This window comes from Oncorhynchus mykiss, chromosome 25 (assembly GCF_057628025.1).
Source record: "Oncorhynchus mykiss isolate SJ-2025 chromosome 25, ASM5762802v1, whole genome shotgun sequence".
In the NCBI taxonomy this organism is placed as follows: domain Eukaryota; kingdom Metazoa; phylum Chordata; class Actinopteri; order Salmoniformes; family Salmonidae; genus Oncorhynchus; species Oncorhynchus mykiss.
In genome coordinates this window covers 17,224,378-17,242,159 of record NC_143046.1, presented here as the reverse complement: position 1 = coordinate 17,242,159, position 17,782 = coordinate 17,224,378, and the positions used below count along the sequence as shown (strand labels likewise).

General features: G+C 42.0%; 1 protein-coding gene across 1 annotated transcript in view; it reads left to right on the top strand.

The window, feature by feature from the left end:
- The window catches only part of LOC110504389 (pro-neuregulin-2, membrane-bound isoform), a 63,839-nt gene extending 46,756 nt beyond the window's left edge, over positions 1 to 17,083 (top strand). The window contains exons 4-12 of the mRNA XM_036970116.2: positions 1,002 to 1,122; positions 3,696 to 3,754; positions 7,768 to 7,791; positions 10,238 to 10,340; positions 10,684 to 10,819; positions 11,199 to 11,329; positions 11,467 to 11,685; positions 11,840 to 12,023; positions 16,240 to 17,083. Of these exons, the coding sequence (XP_036826011.2) occupies positions 1,002 to 1,122; positions 3,696 to 3,754; positions 7,768 to 7,791; positions 10,238 to 10,340; positions 10,684 to 10,819; positions 11,199 to 11,329; positions 11,467 to 11,685; positions 11,840 to 12,023; positions 16,240 to 16,713 (1,451 nt within the window). The 3' untranslated portion in view covers positions 16,714 to 17,083. The remainder of the gene's footprint in view (positions 1 to 1,001; positions 1,123 to 3,695; positions 3,755 to 7,767; positions 7,792 to 10,237; positions 10,341 to 10,683; positions 10,820 to 11,198; positions 11,330 to 11,466; positions 11,686 to 11,839; positions 12,024 to 16,239) is intronic.
- Positions 17,084 to 17,782: the final 699 nt, after the last annotated feature.

The window sequence follows — 17,782 nt, the reverse complement described above, 5'->3', positions numbered from 1 at the left end:
CTTCTTTTCCTTAGTTACCGCCACGCTCCCCTCTTCCTTGCTGACCCCTACTCTTACTCTCTCTCCTCCATAGTGACCACTACTCTTACTCTCTCTCCTCCATAGTGACCACTACTCTTACTCTCTCTCCTCCATAGTGACCACTACTCTTACTCTCTCTCCTCCATAGTGACCACTACTCTTACTCTCTCTCCTCCATAGTGACCACTACTCTTACTCTCTCTCCTCCATAGTGACCACTACTCTTACTCTCTCTCCTCCATAGTGACCACTACTCTTACTCTCTCTCCTCCATAGTGACCACTACTCTTACTCTCTCTCCTCCATGGTGACCACTACTCTTAATCTCTCTCCTCCATAGTGACCACTACTCTTACTCTCTCTCCTCCATAGTGACCAATAATCTTACTCTCTCTCCTCCATAGTGACCACTACTCTTACTCTCTCTCCTCCATAGTGACCACTACTCTTACTCTCTCTCCTCCATAGTGACCACTACTCTTACTCTCTCTCCTCCATAGTGACCACTACTCTTACTCTCTCTCCTCCATAGTGACCAATACTCTTACTCTCTCTCCTCCATAGTGACCACTACTCTTACTCTCTCTCCTCCATAGTGACCACTACTCTTACTCTCTCTCCTCCATAGTGACCACTACTCTTACTCTCTCTCCTCCATAGTGACCACTACTCTTACTCTATCTCCTCCATAGTGACCACTACTCTTTCTCTCTCTCCTCCATAGTGACCACTACTCTTACTCTCTCTCCTCCATAGTGACCACTACTCTTACTCTATCTCCTCCATAGTGACCACTACTCCTACTCTCTCTCCTCCATAGTGACCACTACTCTTACTCTCTCTCCTCCATAGTGACCACTACTCTTTCTCTCTCTCCTCCATAGTGACCACTACTCTTACTCTCTCTCCTCCATAGTGACCACTACTCTTTCTCTCTCTCCTCCATAGTGACCACTACTCTTTCTCTCTCTCCTCCATAGTGACCACTACTCTGTCTCCGGGCTCGAGTCACGCCCGGCGCTGTAACGACACAGAGAAGTCGTACTGTGTCAACGGTGGAGACTGTTATTTCATACACGGTATAAACCAACTGTCATGCAAGTAAGTGAGGGGTCCTGTCCTCCTGCTGTGTCTGTCACTGTGTGGCTTCAGCTGAGTGTTGTTCACCCTGTTAACCCAATCGCCAATCTCCTTCTCCAGACACAGAATGCCAAGTGTCATCAAGCTCATTGTAAATGATCCTCTCAAGGATTAGTCTGGGTGCAACATTAAAATGCTTCCCTGTTGATTGTAAACTCATTCTTCTCTCTTCACCCCTCTGTTTCTCTTCCTCTCTACAAACATGAATCTTTCCCCTATCTCTGATCTGTCCTCTTCTTGAAATCTAGGTGTCTTCCCCTTCATCTCTTTCTCCTTCTTTCTCTTGCTCTCTTCCCCTCTCTCTTTCTCTCTGTATTATTCTCTCTCTCTCTAATAAATATCCAGCTCATTCCCAGACAGCTCATTCCCAGACAGCTCATTCCCAGACAGCTCATTCCTAGACAGCTCATTCCCAGACAGCTCATTCACAAAAAATGTTTTTAAACAAGCACTGCACTGAGGTAATGGGGATGGAATGCATTTACTTCTCCCAGGTCAACAAGGCCCCACAGACAGCCTAAAAACTAGTTATACCTTGCTCCGTTTCATACTGTGACAGACAGCCTAAAAACTAGTTATACCTTGTTCTGTTTCGTACTGTGACAGACAGCCTAAAAACTTGTTATACCTTGTTCCGTTTCATACTGTGACAGACAGCCTAAAAACTAGTTATACCTTGTTCTGTTACATACTGTGACAGACAGCCTAACAAAAGATCTGCAGGAAAACCTTATGAGGTGTTTGGGTGCTGGCTGGCTGATACCCACACAGAACACTACTCTGTCAGGCCGTGGGAGTTTGATGTGTATCCAGCCATGTCGCCGGTGAATTAAGGGTAGTTCTTCCTGATCGTGAGTTGTGTGTCTGAGTTGTGTGGAGAGGGACAGTGCTAGATGTTGTGACAGAGCTGCATTTAGAGAAACACAGAGTTAGAGCTATGTTGTGTTCTCTCTGAGCCAAGATGCCAGTCTGTTTAGACAGATCAGCGCAGTTCTGAATTAACAAAGCAGACTAGCCTGGCTATGATGTGACACTGGCATTCTATGTTAGAGGTTAGCAGTCCTCAGACAAATCCCTTTCCCTCCAATCCCCCTTCAGCATCAGAGAGACAGAACAAGAGAATGAAATGGAGGAATGACATCATTCAGATGAGTGCTGGTTTATCCCTCTGTGGAGATGAGTGGAGGCTGTTTTTCTTTAGCTTGTTCTCAAGGCTGACAAAAAGAGAGAGTGGGGAGATGAGAAAGAGGGAGAGATGGAGATAGCAGGATATTGATAGGGTGCGAGAAGAATAGTGAGAGAAAAAGGGGAGATAGATGGAGAGAGAGAGGGAGATAAAAGGGTTGAGAGGAAGTGAGGAGGGATGGTGAGAGAGAGAGAGAGAGAGAGAGAGGAGGGAGAGAGAGGAGGTAGAGAGAGAGAGAGAGAGAGAGAGGATCTGCTAGTCTGCATGCTGCCTCAAGTGTCTCAGATCCACACTTTGCTTCTAATCTATTTATAACTGCATGGGAAATTGCTGAGTGAGGTTTTTGCTTTAATTGATCCAAAATGCACATTGATGTTGTGTCTTTGGTACTTTATGAGGAAAAAATATACCCTGTGCAGTTTTATGCATTTTATAAATATGCAGACCCTGTGAGACTAGTTGAACTGAATGCTGTTTTAGAAAATCAGGAATCAGGATATGTATGTGTTAAGGAGAATTATGCTGCCTGGACTCACACTGTAATTACAGTGTAGTTGCTGTGTAGTTACAGTAAGGTAAGTGTGGGAACTTGGACATCCCCTGTGTACGCCAATCCCCCACCTTTCTCTCCTAGATGTCAATGAGGTCCTTCAGCAAAGGGGGGCTTCCTTACAGACTTAGCCTTTGCAGTTTTCCAAGCCCAACCTCTATGAAAGTGCATCTTGGGAAACAAACCCTGTCCAGCAGTTATGTCTAGGGGGTGTTTTTGATACTTCCGGAAACACGTCGCAAAGCAGACCAGACAGACTAGATTGGGTTTTGGGGTTTGGCAAGTCAGTGGGAGAAGTGAAAAATGTGTCCTTTGTTGTTAATATTCCCGTATTCTAACGGCACAAACTGAACCTGTCATTACTACAACCTCGTGAAAGTTACCAACTGACACTTTTTCATTTTTGTCAAAAACAACTTTATGTCAAAGGAGTTTTATTTGATGGTCTGCACATGCGCAGTTCAGCGCGACACAAACGTTAAACCCAATGAGCTATGCTAGCTAACGTCGCCATGACATCGCCTACAAGTGTGATCGGGGATTTCTATTGGAGAAGCCATTTTTACATATCTTCATACTGTACTGTCTTTGATAGCACTCTCTGTATCTCTGTCACATACTGTTAGGTTGTGCTCTGTTTCTAACTCCATGTTCTCTGCTCTCTTGTGTCTCTCCCTCCTTCCCTCCCTCTCTCCCTCCCTCCCTCCTCTAATATGTACTCCCTCTTCCATCTCTCAACCTACTATTTTCTCCTCCCTCCCTCCGTCCTCTCCTTCTGTGGCTTGTTTCCCCCATTAGGTGTCCAAATGACTATACAGGTGATCGCTGTCAAAAATCCGTCATGGCAGGTTTTTACAGTATGTTCATTTCCTCCTGCCTGTCTGTCTGTCTGTCTGTCTGTCTGTCTGTCTGTCTGTCTGTCTGTCTGTGTCTGTCTGTCTGTCTGTCTGTCTGTCTGTCTGTCTGTCTGTCTGTCTGTGTGTGTGTGTGTGTGTCTGTCTGTCTGTCTGTCTGTCTGTCTGTCTGTCTGTGTCTGTCTGTCTGTCTGTCTGTCTGTCTGTCTGTCTGTCTGTCTGTCTGTCTGTCTGTCTGTCTGTCTGTCTGTGTCTGTCTGTCTGTCTGTCTGTCTGTCTGTCTGTCTGTCTGTCTGTCTGTCTGTCTGTCTGTCTGTGTCTGTCTGTCTGTCTGTCTGTCTGTCTGTCTGTCTGTCTGTCTGTGTGTCTGTCTGTCTGTCTGTCTGTCTGTCTGTCTGTCTGTCTGTCTGTCTGTCTGTCTGTCTGTCTGTCTGTCTGTGTGTGTGTGTGTCTGTCTGTCTGTCTGTCTGTCTGTCTGTCTGTCTGTCTGTCTGTCTGTCTGTCTGTCTGTCTGTCTGTCTGTCTGTCTGTCTGTGTGTGTGTGTGTGTGTTTGTGTGTGTAAGTGCATGCCTCTATGTCCATCCCTTTCCTGTTGCCATTCCTCTCACCTTCCTCTGCTGCACTATATGTCCTACCTGGCGTTGGTCTTTACACAGAGTGAGTTAACCAGTAGACCCCTTAATAATGGATAATAGTGGTGCATGCAGAGACACACACCAGAGAGTCAACACATGGTCCCTATGCATGCCCTCCTGATCATGTGCTACACAGTATGCTGCAGTAGAGATTGGATAATGATACAGTGAATGTAATTTACAGGGTGTACCTGATGTGCAGCTTGGATGGCTTGATGCAATGCTTGATGCGAAGACCTGTAGTTATCTGTGATGTTCTGACTCGAAGTAGTACTGCTGCAGATGGGCAACTGATAACCCATTGTCATAATATTTCCTGAGAGCTCATCCTAAATCAGTTCTGATATTCAATTCATTCAAATGTCTGGTTTGTTTGCCCTATCAACGTCCTGTTTACCTGTGTGACCAGTTCTTTGGAAGTATAGTACAGTGAGTATAGTAGCTGGGAGTAAAGCACTTTGAACTAGTTTGTCATCATTCTTCCCTAATGGGAGTACAATATGAATATATATATATAATACCTACTATTTGCAGTACATATATATTATATTTAGTTAATCCTGCAATGATCAGTATTTTCTATGCAACATGGACTCAGGGGTAGATGTAACGTAAATCCGGGACACTTCATTTAGTCTGATATGTTACGTTTCGTACAATATGTATACCTTTGTGGATGTCCATAATCAATTTCGTATGATATGTTACGAATTACAATTTATACAATATGTGGACGAATTTGCAAAACATGAGATAGGTTACGAATTCCAATTTGTTGTGGCTAACGTTAGCTAGTTGGCTAATGATAAGGTTAGCTAGTTGGCTAATGTTAGCTAGTCTAGTGGTTAGGGTTATGGTTAAGGTTAGGAGTTAGGTTAAAGGGTTGAGGTTAGGGAAGGGTTAACTAACATGCTAAAAAGTATTAAGTACAGTCGTGGCCAAAAGTTTTGAGAATGACACAAATATTAATTTTCACAAAGTTTGCTGCTTCAGTCTCTTTAGATATTTTTGTCAGATGTTACTATAGAATACTGAAGTATAATTACAAGCTTTTATTGACAATTACATTAAGTTGATGCAAAGAGTCAATATTTGCAGTGTTGAGCCTTCTTTTTCAAGACCTCTGCAATCTGCCCTGGCATGCTGTCAATTAACTTCTGGGCCACATCCTGACTGATGGCAGCCCATTCTTGCATAATCAATGCTTGGAGTTTGTCAGAATTTGTGGGTTTTTGTTTGTCCACCCGCCTCTTGAAGATTGACCACAAGTTCTCAATGGGATTCAGGGCTGGGGAGTTTCCTGGCCATGGACCCAAAATATCGATGTTTTGTTCCCCGAGCCACTTAGTTATCACTTTTGCCTTATGGCAAGGTGCTCCATCATGCTGGAAAAGGCATTGTTCGTCACCAAACTGTTCCTGAATGGTTGGGAGAAGTTGCTCTCGGAGGATGTGTTGGTACCATTCTTTATTCATGGCTGTGTTCTTAGGCAAAATTGTGAGTGAGCCCACTCCCTTGGCTGAGAAGCAACCCCACACATGAATGGTCTCAGGATGCTTTACTGTTGGCATGACACAGGACTGATGGTAGTGCTCACCTTGTCTTCTCCGGACAAGCTTTTTTCCAGATGCACCAAACAATCAGAAAGGGGATTCATCAGAGAAAAATGACTTTACCCCAGTCCTCAGCAGTCCAATCTCTGTACCTTTTGCAGAATATCAGTCTGTCCCTGATGTTTTTCCTGGAGAGAAGTGGCTTCTTTGCTGACCTTCTTGACGCCAGCCCATCTTCCAAAAGTCTTTGCCTCACTGTGCGTGCAGATGCACTCACACCTGCCTGCTGCCATTCCTGAGCAAGCTCTGTACTGGTGGTGCCCCGATCCTGCAGCTGAATCAACTTTGCTGGACTTTCTTGGACGCCCTGAAGCCTTCTTCACAACAATTGAACCGGTCTCCTTGAAGTTCTTGATGATCCGATAAATGGTTGATGTAGGTGCAATCTTACTGGCAGCAATATCCTTGCCTGTGAAGCCCTTTTTGTGCAAATCAATGATGACGGCACGTGTTTCTTTGCAGGTAACCATGGATGACAGAGGAAGAACAATGATTCCAAGCACCACCCTCCTTTTGAAGCTTCCAGTCTGTTATTCGAACTCAATCAGCATGACAGAGTGATCTCCAGCCTTGTCCACGTCAACACTTACACCTGTGTTAACGAGAGAATCACTGACATGATGTCAGCTGGTCCTTTTGTGGCAGGGCTGAAATGCAGTGGAAATGTTTTTTTGGGAGTCAGTTCATTTGCATGACAAAAAAGGACTTTGCAATGAATTGCAATTCATCTGATCACTCTACATAACATTCTGGAGTATAAGCAAATTGCCATCATACAAACTGAGGCAGCAGACTTGGTGAAAATGTATATTCGTGTCATTTTCAAAACTTTTGGCCACGACCGTAGTTGCAAAGTTGCTAATTAGCTAAAGTTGTCCGTGATGAGATTTGAACACACAACCTTTGAGTTGCTAGACATTCATGTTATACGCTTATCCATACACCCTGACCAACTACCCTGCTTATAGTTTTTGAGTTAAGTTATCTTCTGTTCTATGTCATCATAACGAACGTATCATATCATACTAATTTGAGTGTCACTGATTTACATTTACTATGTTACGTCTAGTCTATGAGACCAGGTTGTTCTATCAGGGGTGGCATCATTGCAAGTAAATTAAAGGCACACCTTTTTCTACTGGTGCTCACACTGTAAAATAGAAAACACTGTCATATTTTATCATAATAATTTCAGGGAAAAAAAAGACCAGAGAGAAGCTATAGGGTGACAAAAAATAAAAAATTGAGTAAACACTAGAAACAATGAGAGACACAATTAGAACATGTCATTAATCTGTCGACCTACAAAGCTGCTCCCATTTCTGTGCCAACCAGCCTCATCTCCAAAACGTTGTGAAGTAACAAATTGCTTTTTTATCTTGTTTTATTTGTTCATTTTTTTGTCCCAATTTTTTTTTGGTTTACCCCAGAAATGAGGTCTAGTAAATATGGCAGTAAGTGAAGTGGCTGTCTTTGTCTCTGCTTGTCTCCTGCCTGCTTCCCTCTCTCTTTTATTAGTTATGCTTCTTTCTTTCTTTCCTTTTCTTTTGTTTCTGGGGTCACAGAGCTGCGGCTGTCTGCGTTGTCTGTCTGTTACTGGACCTGGCACCTGCCAGTAACGATTATTACTGTACGTCACGGAAAAATTCCATACTAACCTCATGGTTTAGTATCTACTATCTATATATCTATGTTCCAATGTAGACAATCACTCTCTGAAACTTGTTCTCTTTCCTTTTCATTGTGTCCAACTTTCTGCAATGGCAGAGCATCTTGGAATTGAATTTATGGGTATGGAACAATTATTCATTTGAATGTATATTGTTCATTTTAAGAGTTGCCAAGATCCTCTCACAGTCACACATTACTACTACCATCTCTCTAGAACCAGTAGCTCTTCTCTGATCTGTCGATCTGTCACTTGCCCACTAACCTACCAGGTCCAAAGACACTTGTCCCTCTGCATGCATGCTAGCCCTCTCTCTCAATTATAGAAAACCTTGAAACTAAGCCTTGTTGTACACGCCATTATGTTACTGTATAGAGAGGGAGACAGCAAAGCCACAGACATGTTGATGATGGAGAGGAAGACACTGTGGAAGCAGAAGGTATGAGGCTACATTATGTTACTGTATAGAGAGGGAGACAGCAAAGCCACAGACATGTTGATGATGGAGAGGAAGACACTGTGGAAGCAGAAGGTATGAGGCTACATTATGTTACTGTATAGAGAGGGAGACAGCAAAGCCACAGACATGTTGATGATGGAGAGGAAGACACTGTGGACGCAGAAGGTATGAGGCTACATTATGTTACTGTATAGAGAGGGAGACAGCAAAGCCACAGACATGTTGATGATGGAGAGGAAGACACTGTGGAAGCAGAAGGTATGAGGCTACATTATGTTACTGTATAGAGAGGGAGACAGCAAAGCCACAGACATGTTGATGATGGAGAGGAAGACACTGTGGAAGCAGAAGGTATGAGGCTACATTATGTTACTGTATAGAGAGGGAGACAGCAAAGCCACAGACATGTTGATGATGGAGAGGAAGACACTGTGGAAGCAGAAGGTATGAGGCTACATTATGTTACTGTATAGAGAGGGAGACAGCAAAGCCACAGACATGTTGATGATGGAGAGGAAGACACTGTGGAAGCAGAAGGTATGAGGCTACATTATGTTACTGTGTAGAGAGGGAGACAGCAAAGCCACAGACATGTTGATGATGGAGAGGAAGACACTGTGGAAGCAGAAGGTATGAGGCTACATTATGAGTGAAGCTTTTCAGTCACAGAGAGACAAACTGCCGAGAAATGTGCTGATGGTTATATATCAGTAACACCACACCTGAAACAATAGACAGCATCCCATAAGACTATATTCCATAGAGACAGCCACTAGTAGGTGGTAGGTCCAGCATTCCCCAGTTGATTGACATTGAATCAGAGGCTCCTGCAAGTGATAGTGACCTAGCTCCTTCCGTAGCAGCCAACCACCAATCTCATTCCCTATCAGTCCCCTCTTCTGTGACACACATACAATGCCAGGCTAAGGCTCTCTAGACAGCACCCCAGTCCCCCTACCTTTAGCACTAAAAGCCCCACCACCACCCCATTTTAGACACCCCCTCGCCACACCTTCCCAGCCCCTCTTCCTCCACCGTCTGGCCATCTCCTCTTTCCATCTTCCTTTTTCTTTCTTTCTTTCGTTCCCCCTCTCCCATGTTCTGTTTTTTTTCTCTGTCATTGTGACATATCTGCTGACAATGTTCCGCCACAATGAGACTTATGCTCATTGGTCAGTTAAACACCATCAGAACACCTGACAGGGAGGTATTCATAAAGCTTCACCATGACAACAGAGATTCTAGACACTTTTGATCTGACACAAACGATCAGAAAACCACATTAAACCTTGCAAAATAATGATAACTCTCATGCAAAAGCTGCATTATATTTCCCTTGTTAACTGTGAGTAATCTGTGAGTTCTATATCCGTGCGTTCTCTGGTCAATTTAAACGTGTTTATGTAGTTGCCGGTGAGTTTTATAAATATCCCCAAACCATTGTGGTGTTTTTGCTCTAAAATGCTTTTTTTCTTATGATTATCATCTGATTCCATCATACAGGCATGTGTCCTTAGACCTCTTTGACATACATTCCATAGACATTATGATACATTAGTACACGTAGGGAAAGCAGAGGGGGAATCCAGACCAACCACACATTGCAACATGGAGGTCTATGTATAATGAGGCCTAGTTTCTAGGAGATTGTTTGAACTTGACATAAAGTAAGCCCACAGAAGCTAGTATTACCAGTAAAAAAAGTCTACTAGAGGTTAACTGTTGGACGTTGTAAATTGAACTGTTACAGGCGTGAACATGTATGAAACAGGAAACAGCCTATGTTGTGGCTGAGCCACTGTTAACCTACAGGGTTAATACCATCACAGTTTTGGTTTGTCTAAGGTTAGCACTATTAAGGTGAAGCAGGAACCAGAATGATTATTTTTAGGGAGGTTAGATGTCATAGGTCAGTGATGTCAGAGTATGGAGGGAAAGGGAGGAGCTGAGTTAGCTTTTGTTTGAATATTCCTGTAGAGTAGCGCTCACATGTATGTGTATTTGTATATGTGTGTGTGTGTGTGTGTGTGTGTGTGTGTGTGTGTGTGTGTGTGTGTGTGTGTGTGTGTGTGTGTGTGTGTGTGTGTGTGTGTGTGGTTTGTTCACAGAGGCAGAGGAGCTGTACCAGCGGCGCGTGTTGACCATCACAGGCATCTGTGTGGCACTGTTGGTAGTGGGCATGGTCTGTGTGGCGGCATACTGCAAAACCAAGTACGTACTAGTACTGTTCAGAGCCCACCCTGATTTTAATGGCATCATTATAACATCATTTAAACCTGTTCTTCACGGAGCCCAGGAGGCATTCACTGACTGGGTCTGCACAATGACCACAGCTATAATGTCGGAAATTAAGCTTTTAAACTTCTCAGATGAGCTTTACTAACTAATTATATATAAAAAAAACTATTAATGTTTGAAGCTGGGTATTTTGATGACAGACAGAACACCATTTATAAAATGACTGTAACACAACATATTTTTCCTTATCTACTATCTTTCTCAATGTATTCTAGAACAATAACTCATTACACTTTCTCTTGCATATGTCCTACAGGAAGCAGAGGAAGAAGATGCATGGCCACCTGAACCAGAACATTAACCAGAACCAGTGTGTGGAGCAGCCCAACCGCATGCTGGCTAACGGTCCCAACCACCCTGGACCAGGCCCTGAGGAGATCCCCATGGTCGACGTGAGTCACTACGGCCCCATACCCACTCAGGTTGTACAACTGATGTACAACACATTTGACACAACAGTTGTGGTAGAACTGATATTTCTGTTATACTACAGAGAGTTTGTCTGCACACGCTTTTCTACACAACCATTGTTTCTCGAAAATCGCTGTGTAAACATTTTTGTGCAGACAAACCTTCCGTTGGATCACAATTGTTTTGTCAAATACATTGTACACCAGTTGTACAAACTGAGTGTGTACAGGGCCTACCACCTACCTCAGGCTCAGAAACAGATGTGTTTTGTTTGTAACGGGTGTTATAACACGTCCTTATTCCCATATTGCCCATGCCCATGCAGCTCCCACAATGCATATCTCTCTCTTCCTTTCACAGTACATCTCAAAGAACGCTCCTACCACAGAGTGTAGTATTATACAGCATGGACCAGAAGAATCCGTAAACTTCTCAGGAAGCCGAATGTCCACCAGATCCCACCACTCATCTACAGTCTCCCACAACTCCAGGTGCTGTAGTAACACACATAAACATAGACACACATTCACACATGTAGAGAAACACACACGCACGCACGCACGCACGCATTTCTGCTGATCAGAAATTTCCCAAAGCCCTCTCCTTACTTACTGCCCTCTCCCTATAGACATGAGGAGCGGACGTGGAGTATAGAGAGGACAGACAGTATGAACTCAGACTTCCAGTCAGGGGCGCTCTCCTCGTCAGTGGGCACCAGTAAATGCAGCAGTCCAACCTGCATGGAGGCACGGGCACAGAGGGCCGCCTACTGGGGCTGTTCTCAGGGAGCCAGCCTGCAGTATGGAGACTCCTACGACTCTCTGAGAGATTCACCTCACAGCGACAGGTGTGACAACTAGATTGAATCTTCGCCAAAGATTTGTAGATGTAAAAACCACAATATTAGTTGTTGTCTATGGTCTCAGTTTTGGGCCTCTGAACCAGATTTAATAAAAATTGTTGTTTGTTTGTGTCTCTGTTTCACCCCTTCCTCCTCACAGGTATGTGTCAGCGTTGACCACGCCAGCCCGTCTGTCACCCGTTGAGTTCCACTACCCCCCGCTGTCCCCCCAGGTGCCCACCTTCCACATCACCTCTCCCAACACGTGCCACGCCCTCGCCCTGCCGCCTGCCACCGCAGCCTACCACCGGGAGGATGACCAGCCCCTGCTGAGATTCCCCCAGGTGATCATGACCCTGCCGCTACACCCACTCATGACTACGTGACTGCACAAATGGCAGAAAACAGACCATATTACAACTGGGATTCATGAGTCATATTTTCCACTTCCTTTATCGGGTTGTGGTAAACTAGAAGAGGTAGTGTACAATGTTGTTAGTTGTAGATTAAAGTGGGTAGTGTACAATGTTGTTAGTTGTAGATTAAAGTGGGTAGTGTACAATGTTGTTAGTTGTAGATTAAAGTGGGTAGTGTACAATGTTGTTAGTTGTAGATTAAAGTGGGTAGTGTACAATGTTGTTAGTTGTAGATTAAAGTGGGTAGTGTACAATGTTGTTAGTTGTAGATTAAAGTGGGTAGTGTACAATGTTGTTAGTTGTAGATTCAAGTGGGTAGTGTACAATGTTGTTAGTTGTAGATTAAAGTGGGTAGTGTACAATGTTGTTAGTTGTAGATTAAAGTGGGTAGTGTACAATGTTGTTAGTTGTAGATTAAAGTGGGTAGTGTACAATGTTGTTAGTTGTAGATTAAAGTGGGTAGTGTACAATGTTGTTAGTTGTAGATTAAAGTGGGTAGTGTACAATGTTGTTAGTTGTAGATTAAAGTGGGTAGTGTACAATGTTGTTAGTTGTAGATTAAAGTGGGTAGTGTACAATGTTGTTAGTTGTAGATTAAAGTGGGTAGTGTACAATGTTGTTAGTTGTAGATTAAAGTGGGTAGTGTACAATGTTGTTAGTTGTAGATTAAAGTGGGTAGTGTACAATGTTGTTAGTTGTAGATTAAAGTGGGTAGTGTACAATGTTGTTAGTTGTAGATTAAAGTGGGTAGTGTACAATGTTGTTAGTTGTAGATTAAAGTGGGTAGTGTACAATGTTGTTAGTTGTAGATTAAAGTGGGTAGTGTACAATGTTGTTAGTTGTAGATTAGAGTGGGTAGTGTACGATGTTAGTTGTAGATTAAAGTGGGTAGTGTACGATGATAGTTGTAGATTAGAGTGGGTAGTGTACTATGTTAGTTGTAGATTAGAGTGGGTAGTGTATAATGTTAGTTATATATTAGAGTGGGTAGTTTATAACGTTAGTTGTAGATTAAAGTGGGTAGTTTATAACGTTAGTTGTAGATTAGAGTGGGTAGTATATAATGTTAGTTGTAGATTAGAGTGGGTAGTGTAGGATGTTATTTGTAGATTAGACTGGGTAGTGTACAATGTTAGTTGTATATAAGAGTGGGTAGTGACTAATGTTAGTTGTAGATTAGAGTGGGTAATGTACGATGTTAGTTGTAGATTATAGTGGGTAATGTACGATGTTAGTTGTAGATTTGAGTGGGTAGTGTATAATGTTAGTTGTAGATTAGAGTGGGTAGAGTGTACGATTTTAGGTTTAGATTAAAGTGGGTAGTGTATAATGTTAGTTGTAGATTAAAGTGGCTAGTGTACGATGTTAGTTGTAGATCAGAGTGGGTAGTTTATAATGTTAGTTGTAGATTAGAGTGGGTAGTTTATAATGTTAGTTGTAGATTAGAGTGGGTAGTTTATAATGTTAGTTGTAGATCAGAGTGGGTAGTTTATAATGTTGGTTGTAGATTAGAGTGGGTAGTTTATAACGTTAGTTGTAGATTAGAGTGGGTAGTTTATAACGTTGGTTGTAGATTAGAGTGGGTAGTTTATAATGTTGGTTGTAGATTAGAGTGGGTAGTTTATAACGTTAGTTGTAGATTAGAGTGGGTAGTATATAACGTTGGTTGTAGATTAGAGTGGGTAGTTTATAACGTTGGTTGGAGATTAGAGTGGGTAGTTTATAACGTTGGTTGTAGATTAGAGTGGGTAGTTTATAATGTTAGTTGTAGATTATAGTGGGTAGTGTATAATGTTAGTTGTAGATTATAGTGGGTAGTTTATAATGTTAGTTATAGATTAGAGTGGGTAGTTTATAACGTTGGTTGTAGATTAGAGTGGGTAGTTTATAACGTTGGTTGTAGATTAGAGTGGGTAGTTTATAACGTTGGTTGGAGATTAGAGTGGGTAGTTTATAACGTTGGTTGTAGATTAGAGTGGGTAGTTTATAACTTTGGTTGTAGATTAGAGTGGGTAGTTGTAGATTAGAGTATGTGGTTAATAATGTTAGTTGTAGAATAAAGTAGATTAAAGTGGATAGTGTACGATGTTAGTTGTAGGATAAATTGGGTAGTGTACGATGATAGTTGTAGATTAAAGTGGGTAGTAAACGATGTTAGTTGTAGATTAGAGTGGGTAGTGTATGATGATAGTTGTAGATTAGTGTGGGTAGTGGACAATGTTAGTTGTAGATTATAGTGGGTAGTGTATGATGTTAGTTATAGATTAGAGTGGGTAGTGTATAATGTTAGTTGTAGATTAGAGTGGGTAGTGTATGATGATAGTTGTAGATTAGTGTGGGTAGTGGACAATGTTAGTTGTAGATTATAGTGGGTAGTGTATGATGTTAGTTATAGATTATAGTGGGTAGTGTATAATGTTAGTTGTAGATTAGAGTGGGTAGTTTATAATGTTAGTTGTAGATTAGAGTGGGTAGTTTATAATGTTAGTTGTAGATTAGAGTGGGTAGTTTATAATGTTAGTTGTAGATTAGAGTGGGTAGTGTATAATGTTAGTTGTAGATTAGAGTGGGTAGTTTATAATGTTAGTTGTAGATTAGAGTGGGTAGTGTATGATGTTAGTTATAGATTAGTGTGGGTAGTGGACAATGTTAGTTGTAGATTAGAGTGGGTAGTTTATAATGTTAGTTGTAGATTAGAGTGGGTAGTGTATAATGTTAGTTGTAGATTAGAGTGGGTAGTTTATAATGTTAGTTGTAGATTAGAGTGGGTAGTGTATAATGTTAGTTGTAGATTAGAGTGGGTAGTGTATGATGTTAGTTATATATTAGAGTGGGTAGTTTATAATGTTAGTTGTAGATTAGAGTGGGTAGTGTTTAATGTTAGTTATAGATTAGAGTGGGTAGTGTATAATGTTAGTTATAGATTATAGTGGGTAGTGTATGATGTTAGTTGTAGATTATAGTGGGTAGTGTATAATGTTAGTTGTAGATTATAGTGGGTAGTGTATGATGTTAGTTATAGATTATAGTGAGTAGTGTATGATGTTAGTTATAGATTAGAGTGGGTAGTGTATAATGTTAGTTTTAGATTAGAGTGGGTAGTGTATGATGATAGTTGTAGATTAGAGTGGGTAGTTTATAATGTTAGTTGTAGATTAGAGTGGGTAGTGTATAATGTTAGTTGTAGATTAGAGTGGGTAGTTTATAATGTTAGTTGTAGATTAGAGTGGGTAGTGTATAATGTTAGTTGTAGATTAGAGTGGGTAGTTTATAATGTTAGTTGTAGATTAGAGTGGGTAGTGTATAATGTTAGTTGTAGATTAGAGTGGGTAGTTTATAATGTTAGTTATAGATTAGAGTGGGTAGTTTATAATGTTAGTTGTAGATTAGAGTGGGTAGTTTATAATGTTAGTTGTAGATTAGAGTGGGTAGTGTATAATGTTAGTTGTAGATTAGAGTGGGTAGTTTATAATGTTAGTTATAGATTAGAGTGGGTAGTTTATAATGTTAGTTGTAGATTAGAGTGGGTAGTTTATAATGTTGGTTGTAGATTAGAGTGGGTAGTTTATAATGTTAGTTGTAGATTAGAGTGGGTAGTGTATAATGTTAGTTGTAGATTAGAGTGGGTAGTTTATAATGTTAGTTATAGATTAGAGTGGGTTGTTTATAATGTTAGTTGTAGATTAGAGTGGGTAGTGTATAATGTTAGTTGTAGATTAGAGTGGGTAGTGTATAATGTTAGTTATAGATTAGAGTGGGTAGTTTATAATGTTAGTTGTAGATTAGAGTGGGTAGTTTATAATGTTAGTTGTAGATTAGAGTGGGTAGTTTATAATGTTAGTTATAGATTAGAGTGGGTAGTTTATAATGTTAGTTGTAGATTAGAGTGGGTAGTTTATAATGTTAGTTGTAGATTAGAGTGGGTAGTTTATAATGTTAGTTGTAGATTAGAGTGGGTGTGTATAATGTTAGTTATAGATTTGATTGGGTAGTGTATAATGTTAGTTATAGATTTGATTGGGTAGTGTATAATGTTAGTTATAGATTTGATTGGGTAGTGTACGATGTTGTTAGTTGGAGACTGCATTATCTCGTGTGTGACGTTGTTTTTCTGAGACTGTCTCATCTCTTTCTGTCCCTGCAGGATGGACTGTTGTACCGACAGCCCCGCCGCCCACGCCAACCCTACCTAACGGAGAGCACGGGCAGCCTTCCGTCCAGCCCCTACCGTCTCCCTGACGACGAGGCCTACGAGACCACGCAGGAGTACGCCTCCTCCCGCGAACCAATCAGGAGCCGCCGGCGCCCGCGTCGGAACCGCCTCAACGGACACTTCTCCCAGCGTGCAATGGGCCTACGGGACTACAGCTCTCAGAGCTTCAGCCAATCAGAAGAGGAGGAGGAGGAAGAGGAAGGGCACGGGGAGAGCACGCCCTTCCTCAGTATGCAGAACATGAACATGGAGCCGTGCGAACGTGGGTGCCGATCATCTACTGCCCCTGGCACCACCACTGACATACGGACTCACCGGGCACAGGGGCGACCAAGCACCCGCAGCAACGGACACAGTAAATTCCCCCAGTCGCGCTCCTTGACACATGGCAACACACCCCTTTAAGACCTGTCCACCTTGACCACTGACCTCTAACCCCTGACCCCAAAACCTTTGACCCACCTAAAGACAACAGTGGAGTAGAGACATATTTTTATTTTGTATAACAGACAGATATTCTAAACAAATGAAATATTTATTTTCATTTTAGCAAAAATTGTCTACTAGCTAACAGCAAATACTTTTTTTATAGGGGAAAAATATTTATATGTAAAGTTTTTGATTTACAGCATTATGAGAGAGAGAAAAAATTATTCCGTGCCAATTTTTTCACGAGTTAGTCAATAGAATAATATTGTGGTGCCTTTTGCTGTGTGCTGAAGCCAGAGGTCCAGTTGAGTTTTTGTAGCCTTTCTAATACAGACTCCTCATTTTATAGACCTCTTTACTTTGACTTCCTCTGTTTAGGATCTCCCTGTTTGAACTGTGATATGATTCTGTCATCATGCAATATGAGTCACCTCTGTGTAAAGGTTTATGTTTACATGAGAATGATCCACATACAGTTGTTTTTTTCACGGGGGACATTTATCACAGACGCAACTGGATGTGGTGTCCTGTCCTGGTACAGGAAGTGATGTGCTAGTTTTTGATGAGTCGCTCCAACTAACCTACATCGGTCATTCATGTCATCATCCGCCGCCTGTCATTGTCTGTGTATTGTTTTAGAGGAATGCAGGTGATCCAAGGTACCTTCACAGGTGTTCAGGGTTTTTAAATGGGCGTGAGTGTGTGTGTGTGTGTGTGTGTGTGTGTGTGTGTGTGTGTGTGTGTGTGTGTGTGTGTGTGTGTGTGTGTGTGTGTGTGTGTGCGCGCGCAGGCATATGCGTGCTCCATGATGAGTTGTAGTCTGATCGCAGGCACAGCAGGGGAGCCCTGAGTGTGTCCATTCAGCTATGAGGGTGTGTTCACTGTTAAACTGACATACTTAACCGGCCAATCCTCATGCTGCCAGAAGCTCCATTGCACTGTAAAACCTCCTTCCATGAGCATTCATTGGCCAGGGAGCTGCCAATCCAACCAATCCTGTCAATCCAGCCTGATTCTGGCCTACATGGACTACCCACCCCCGTTC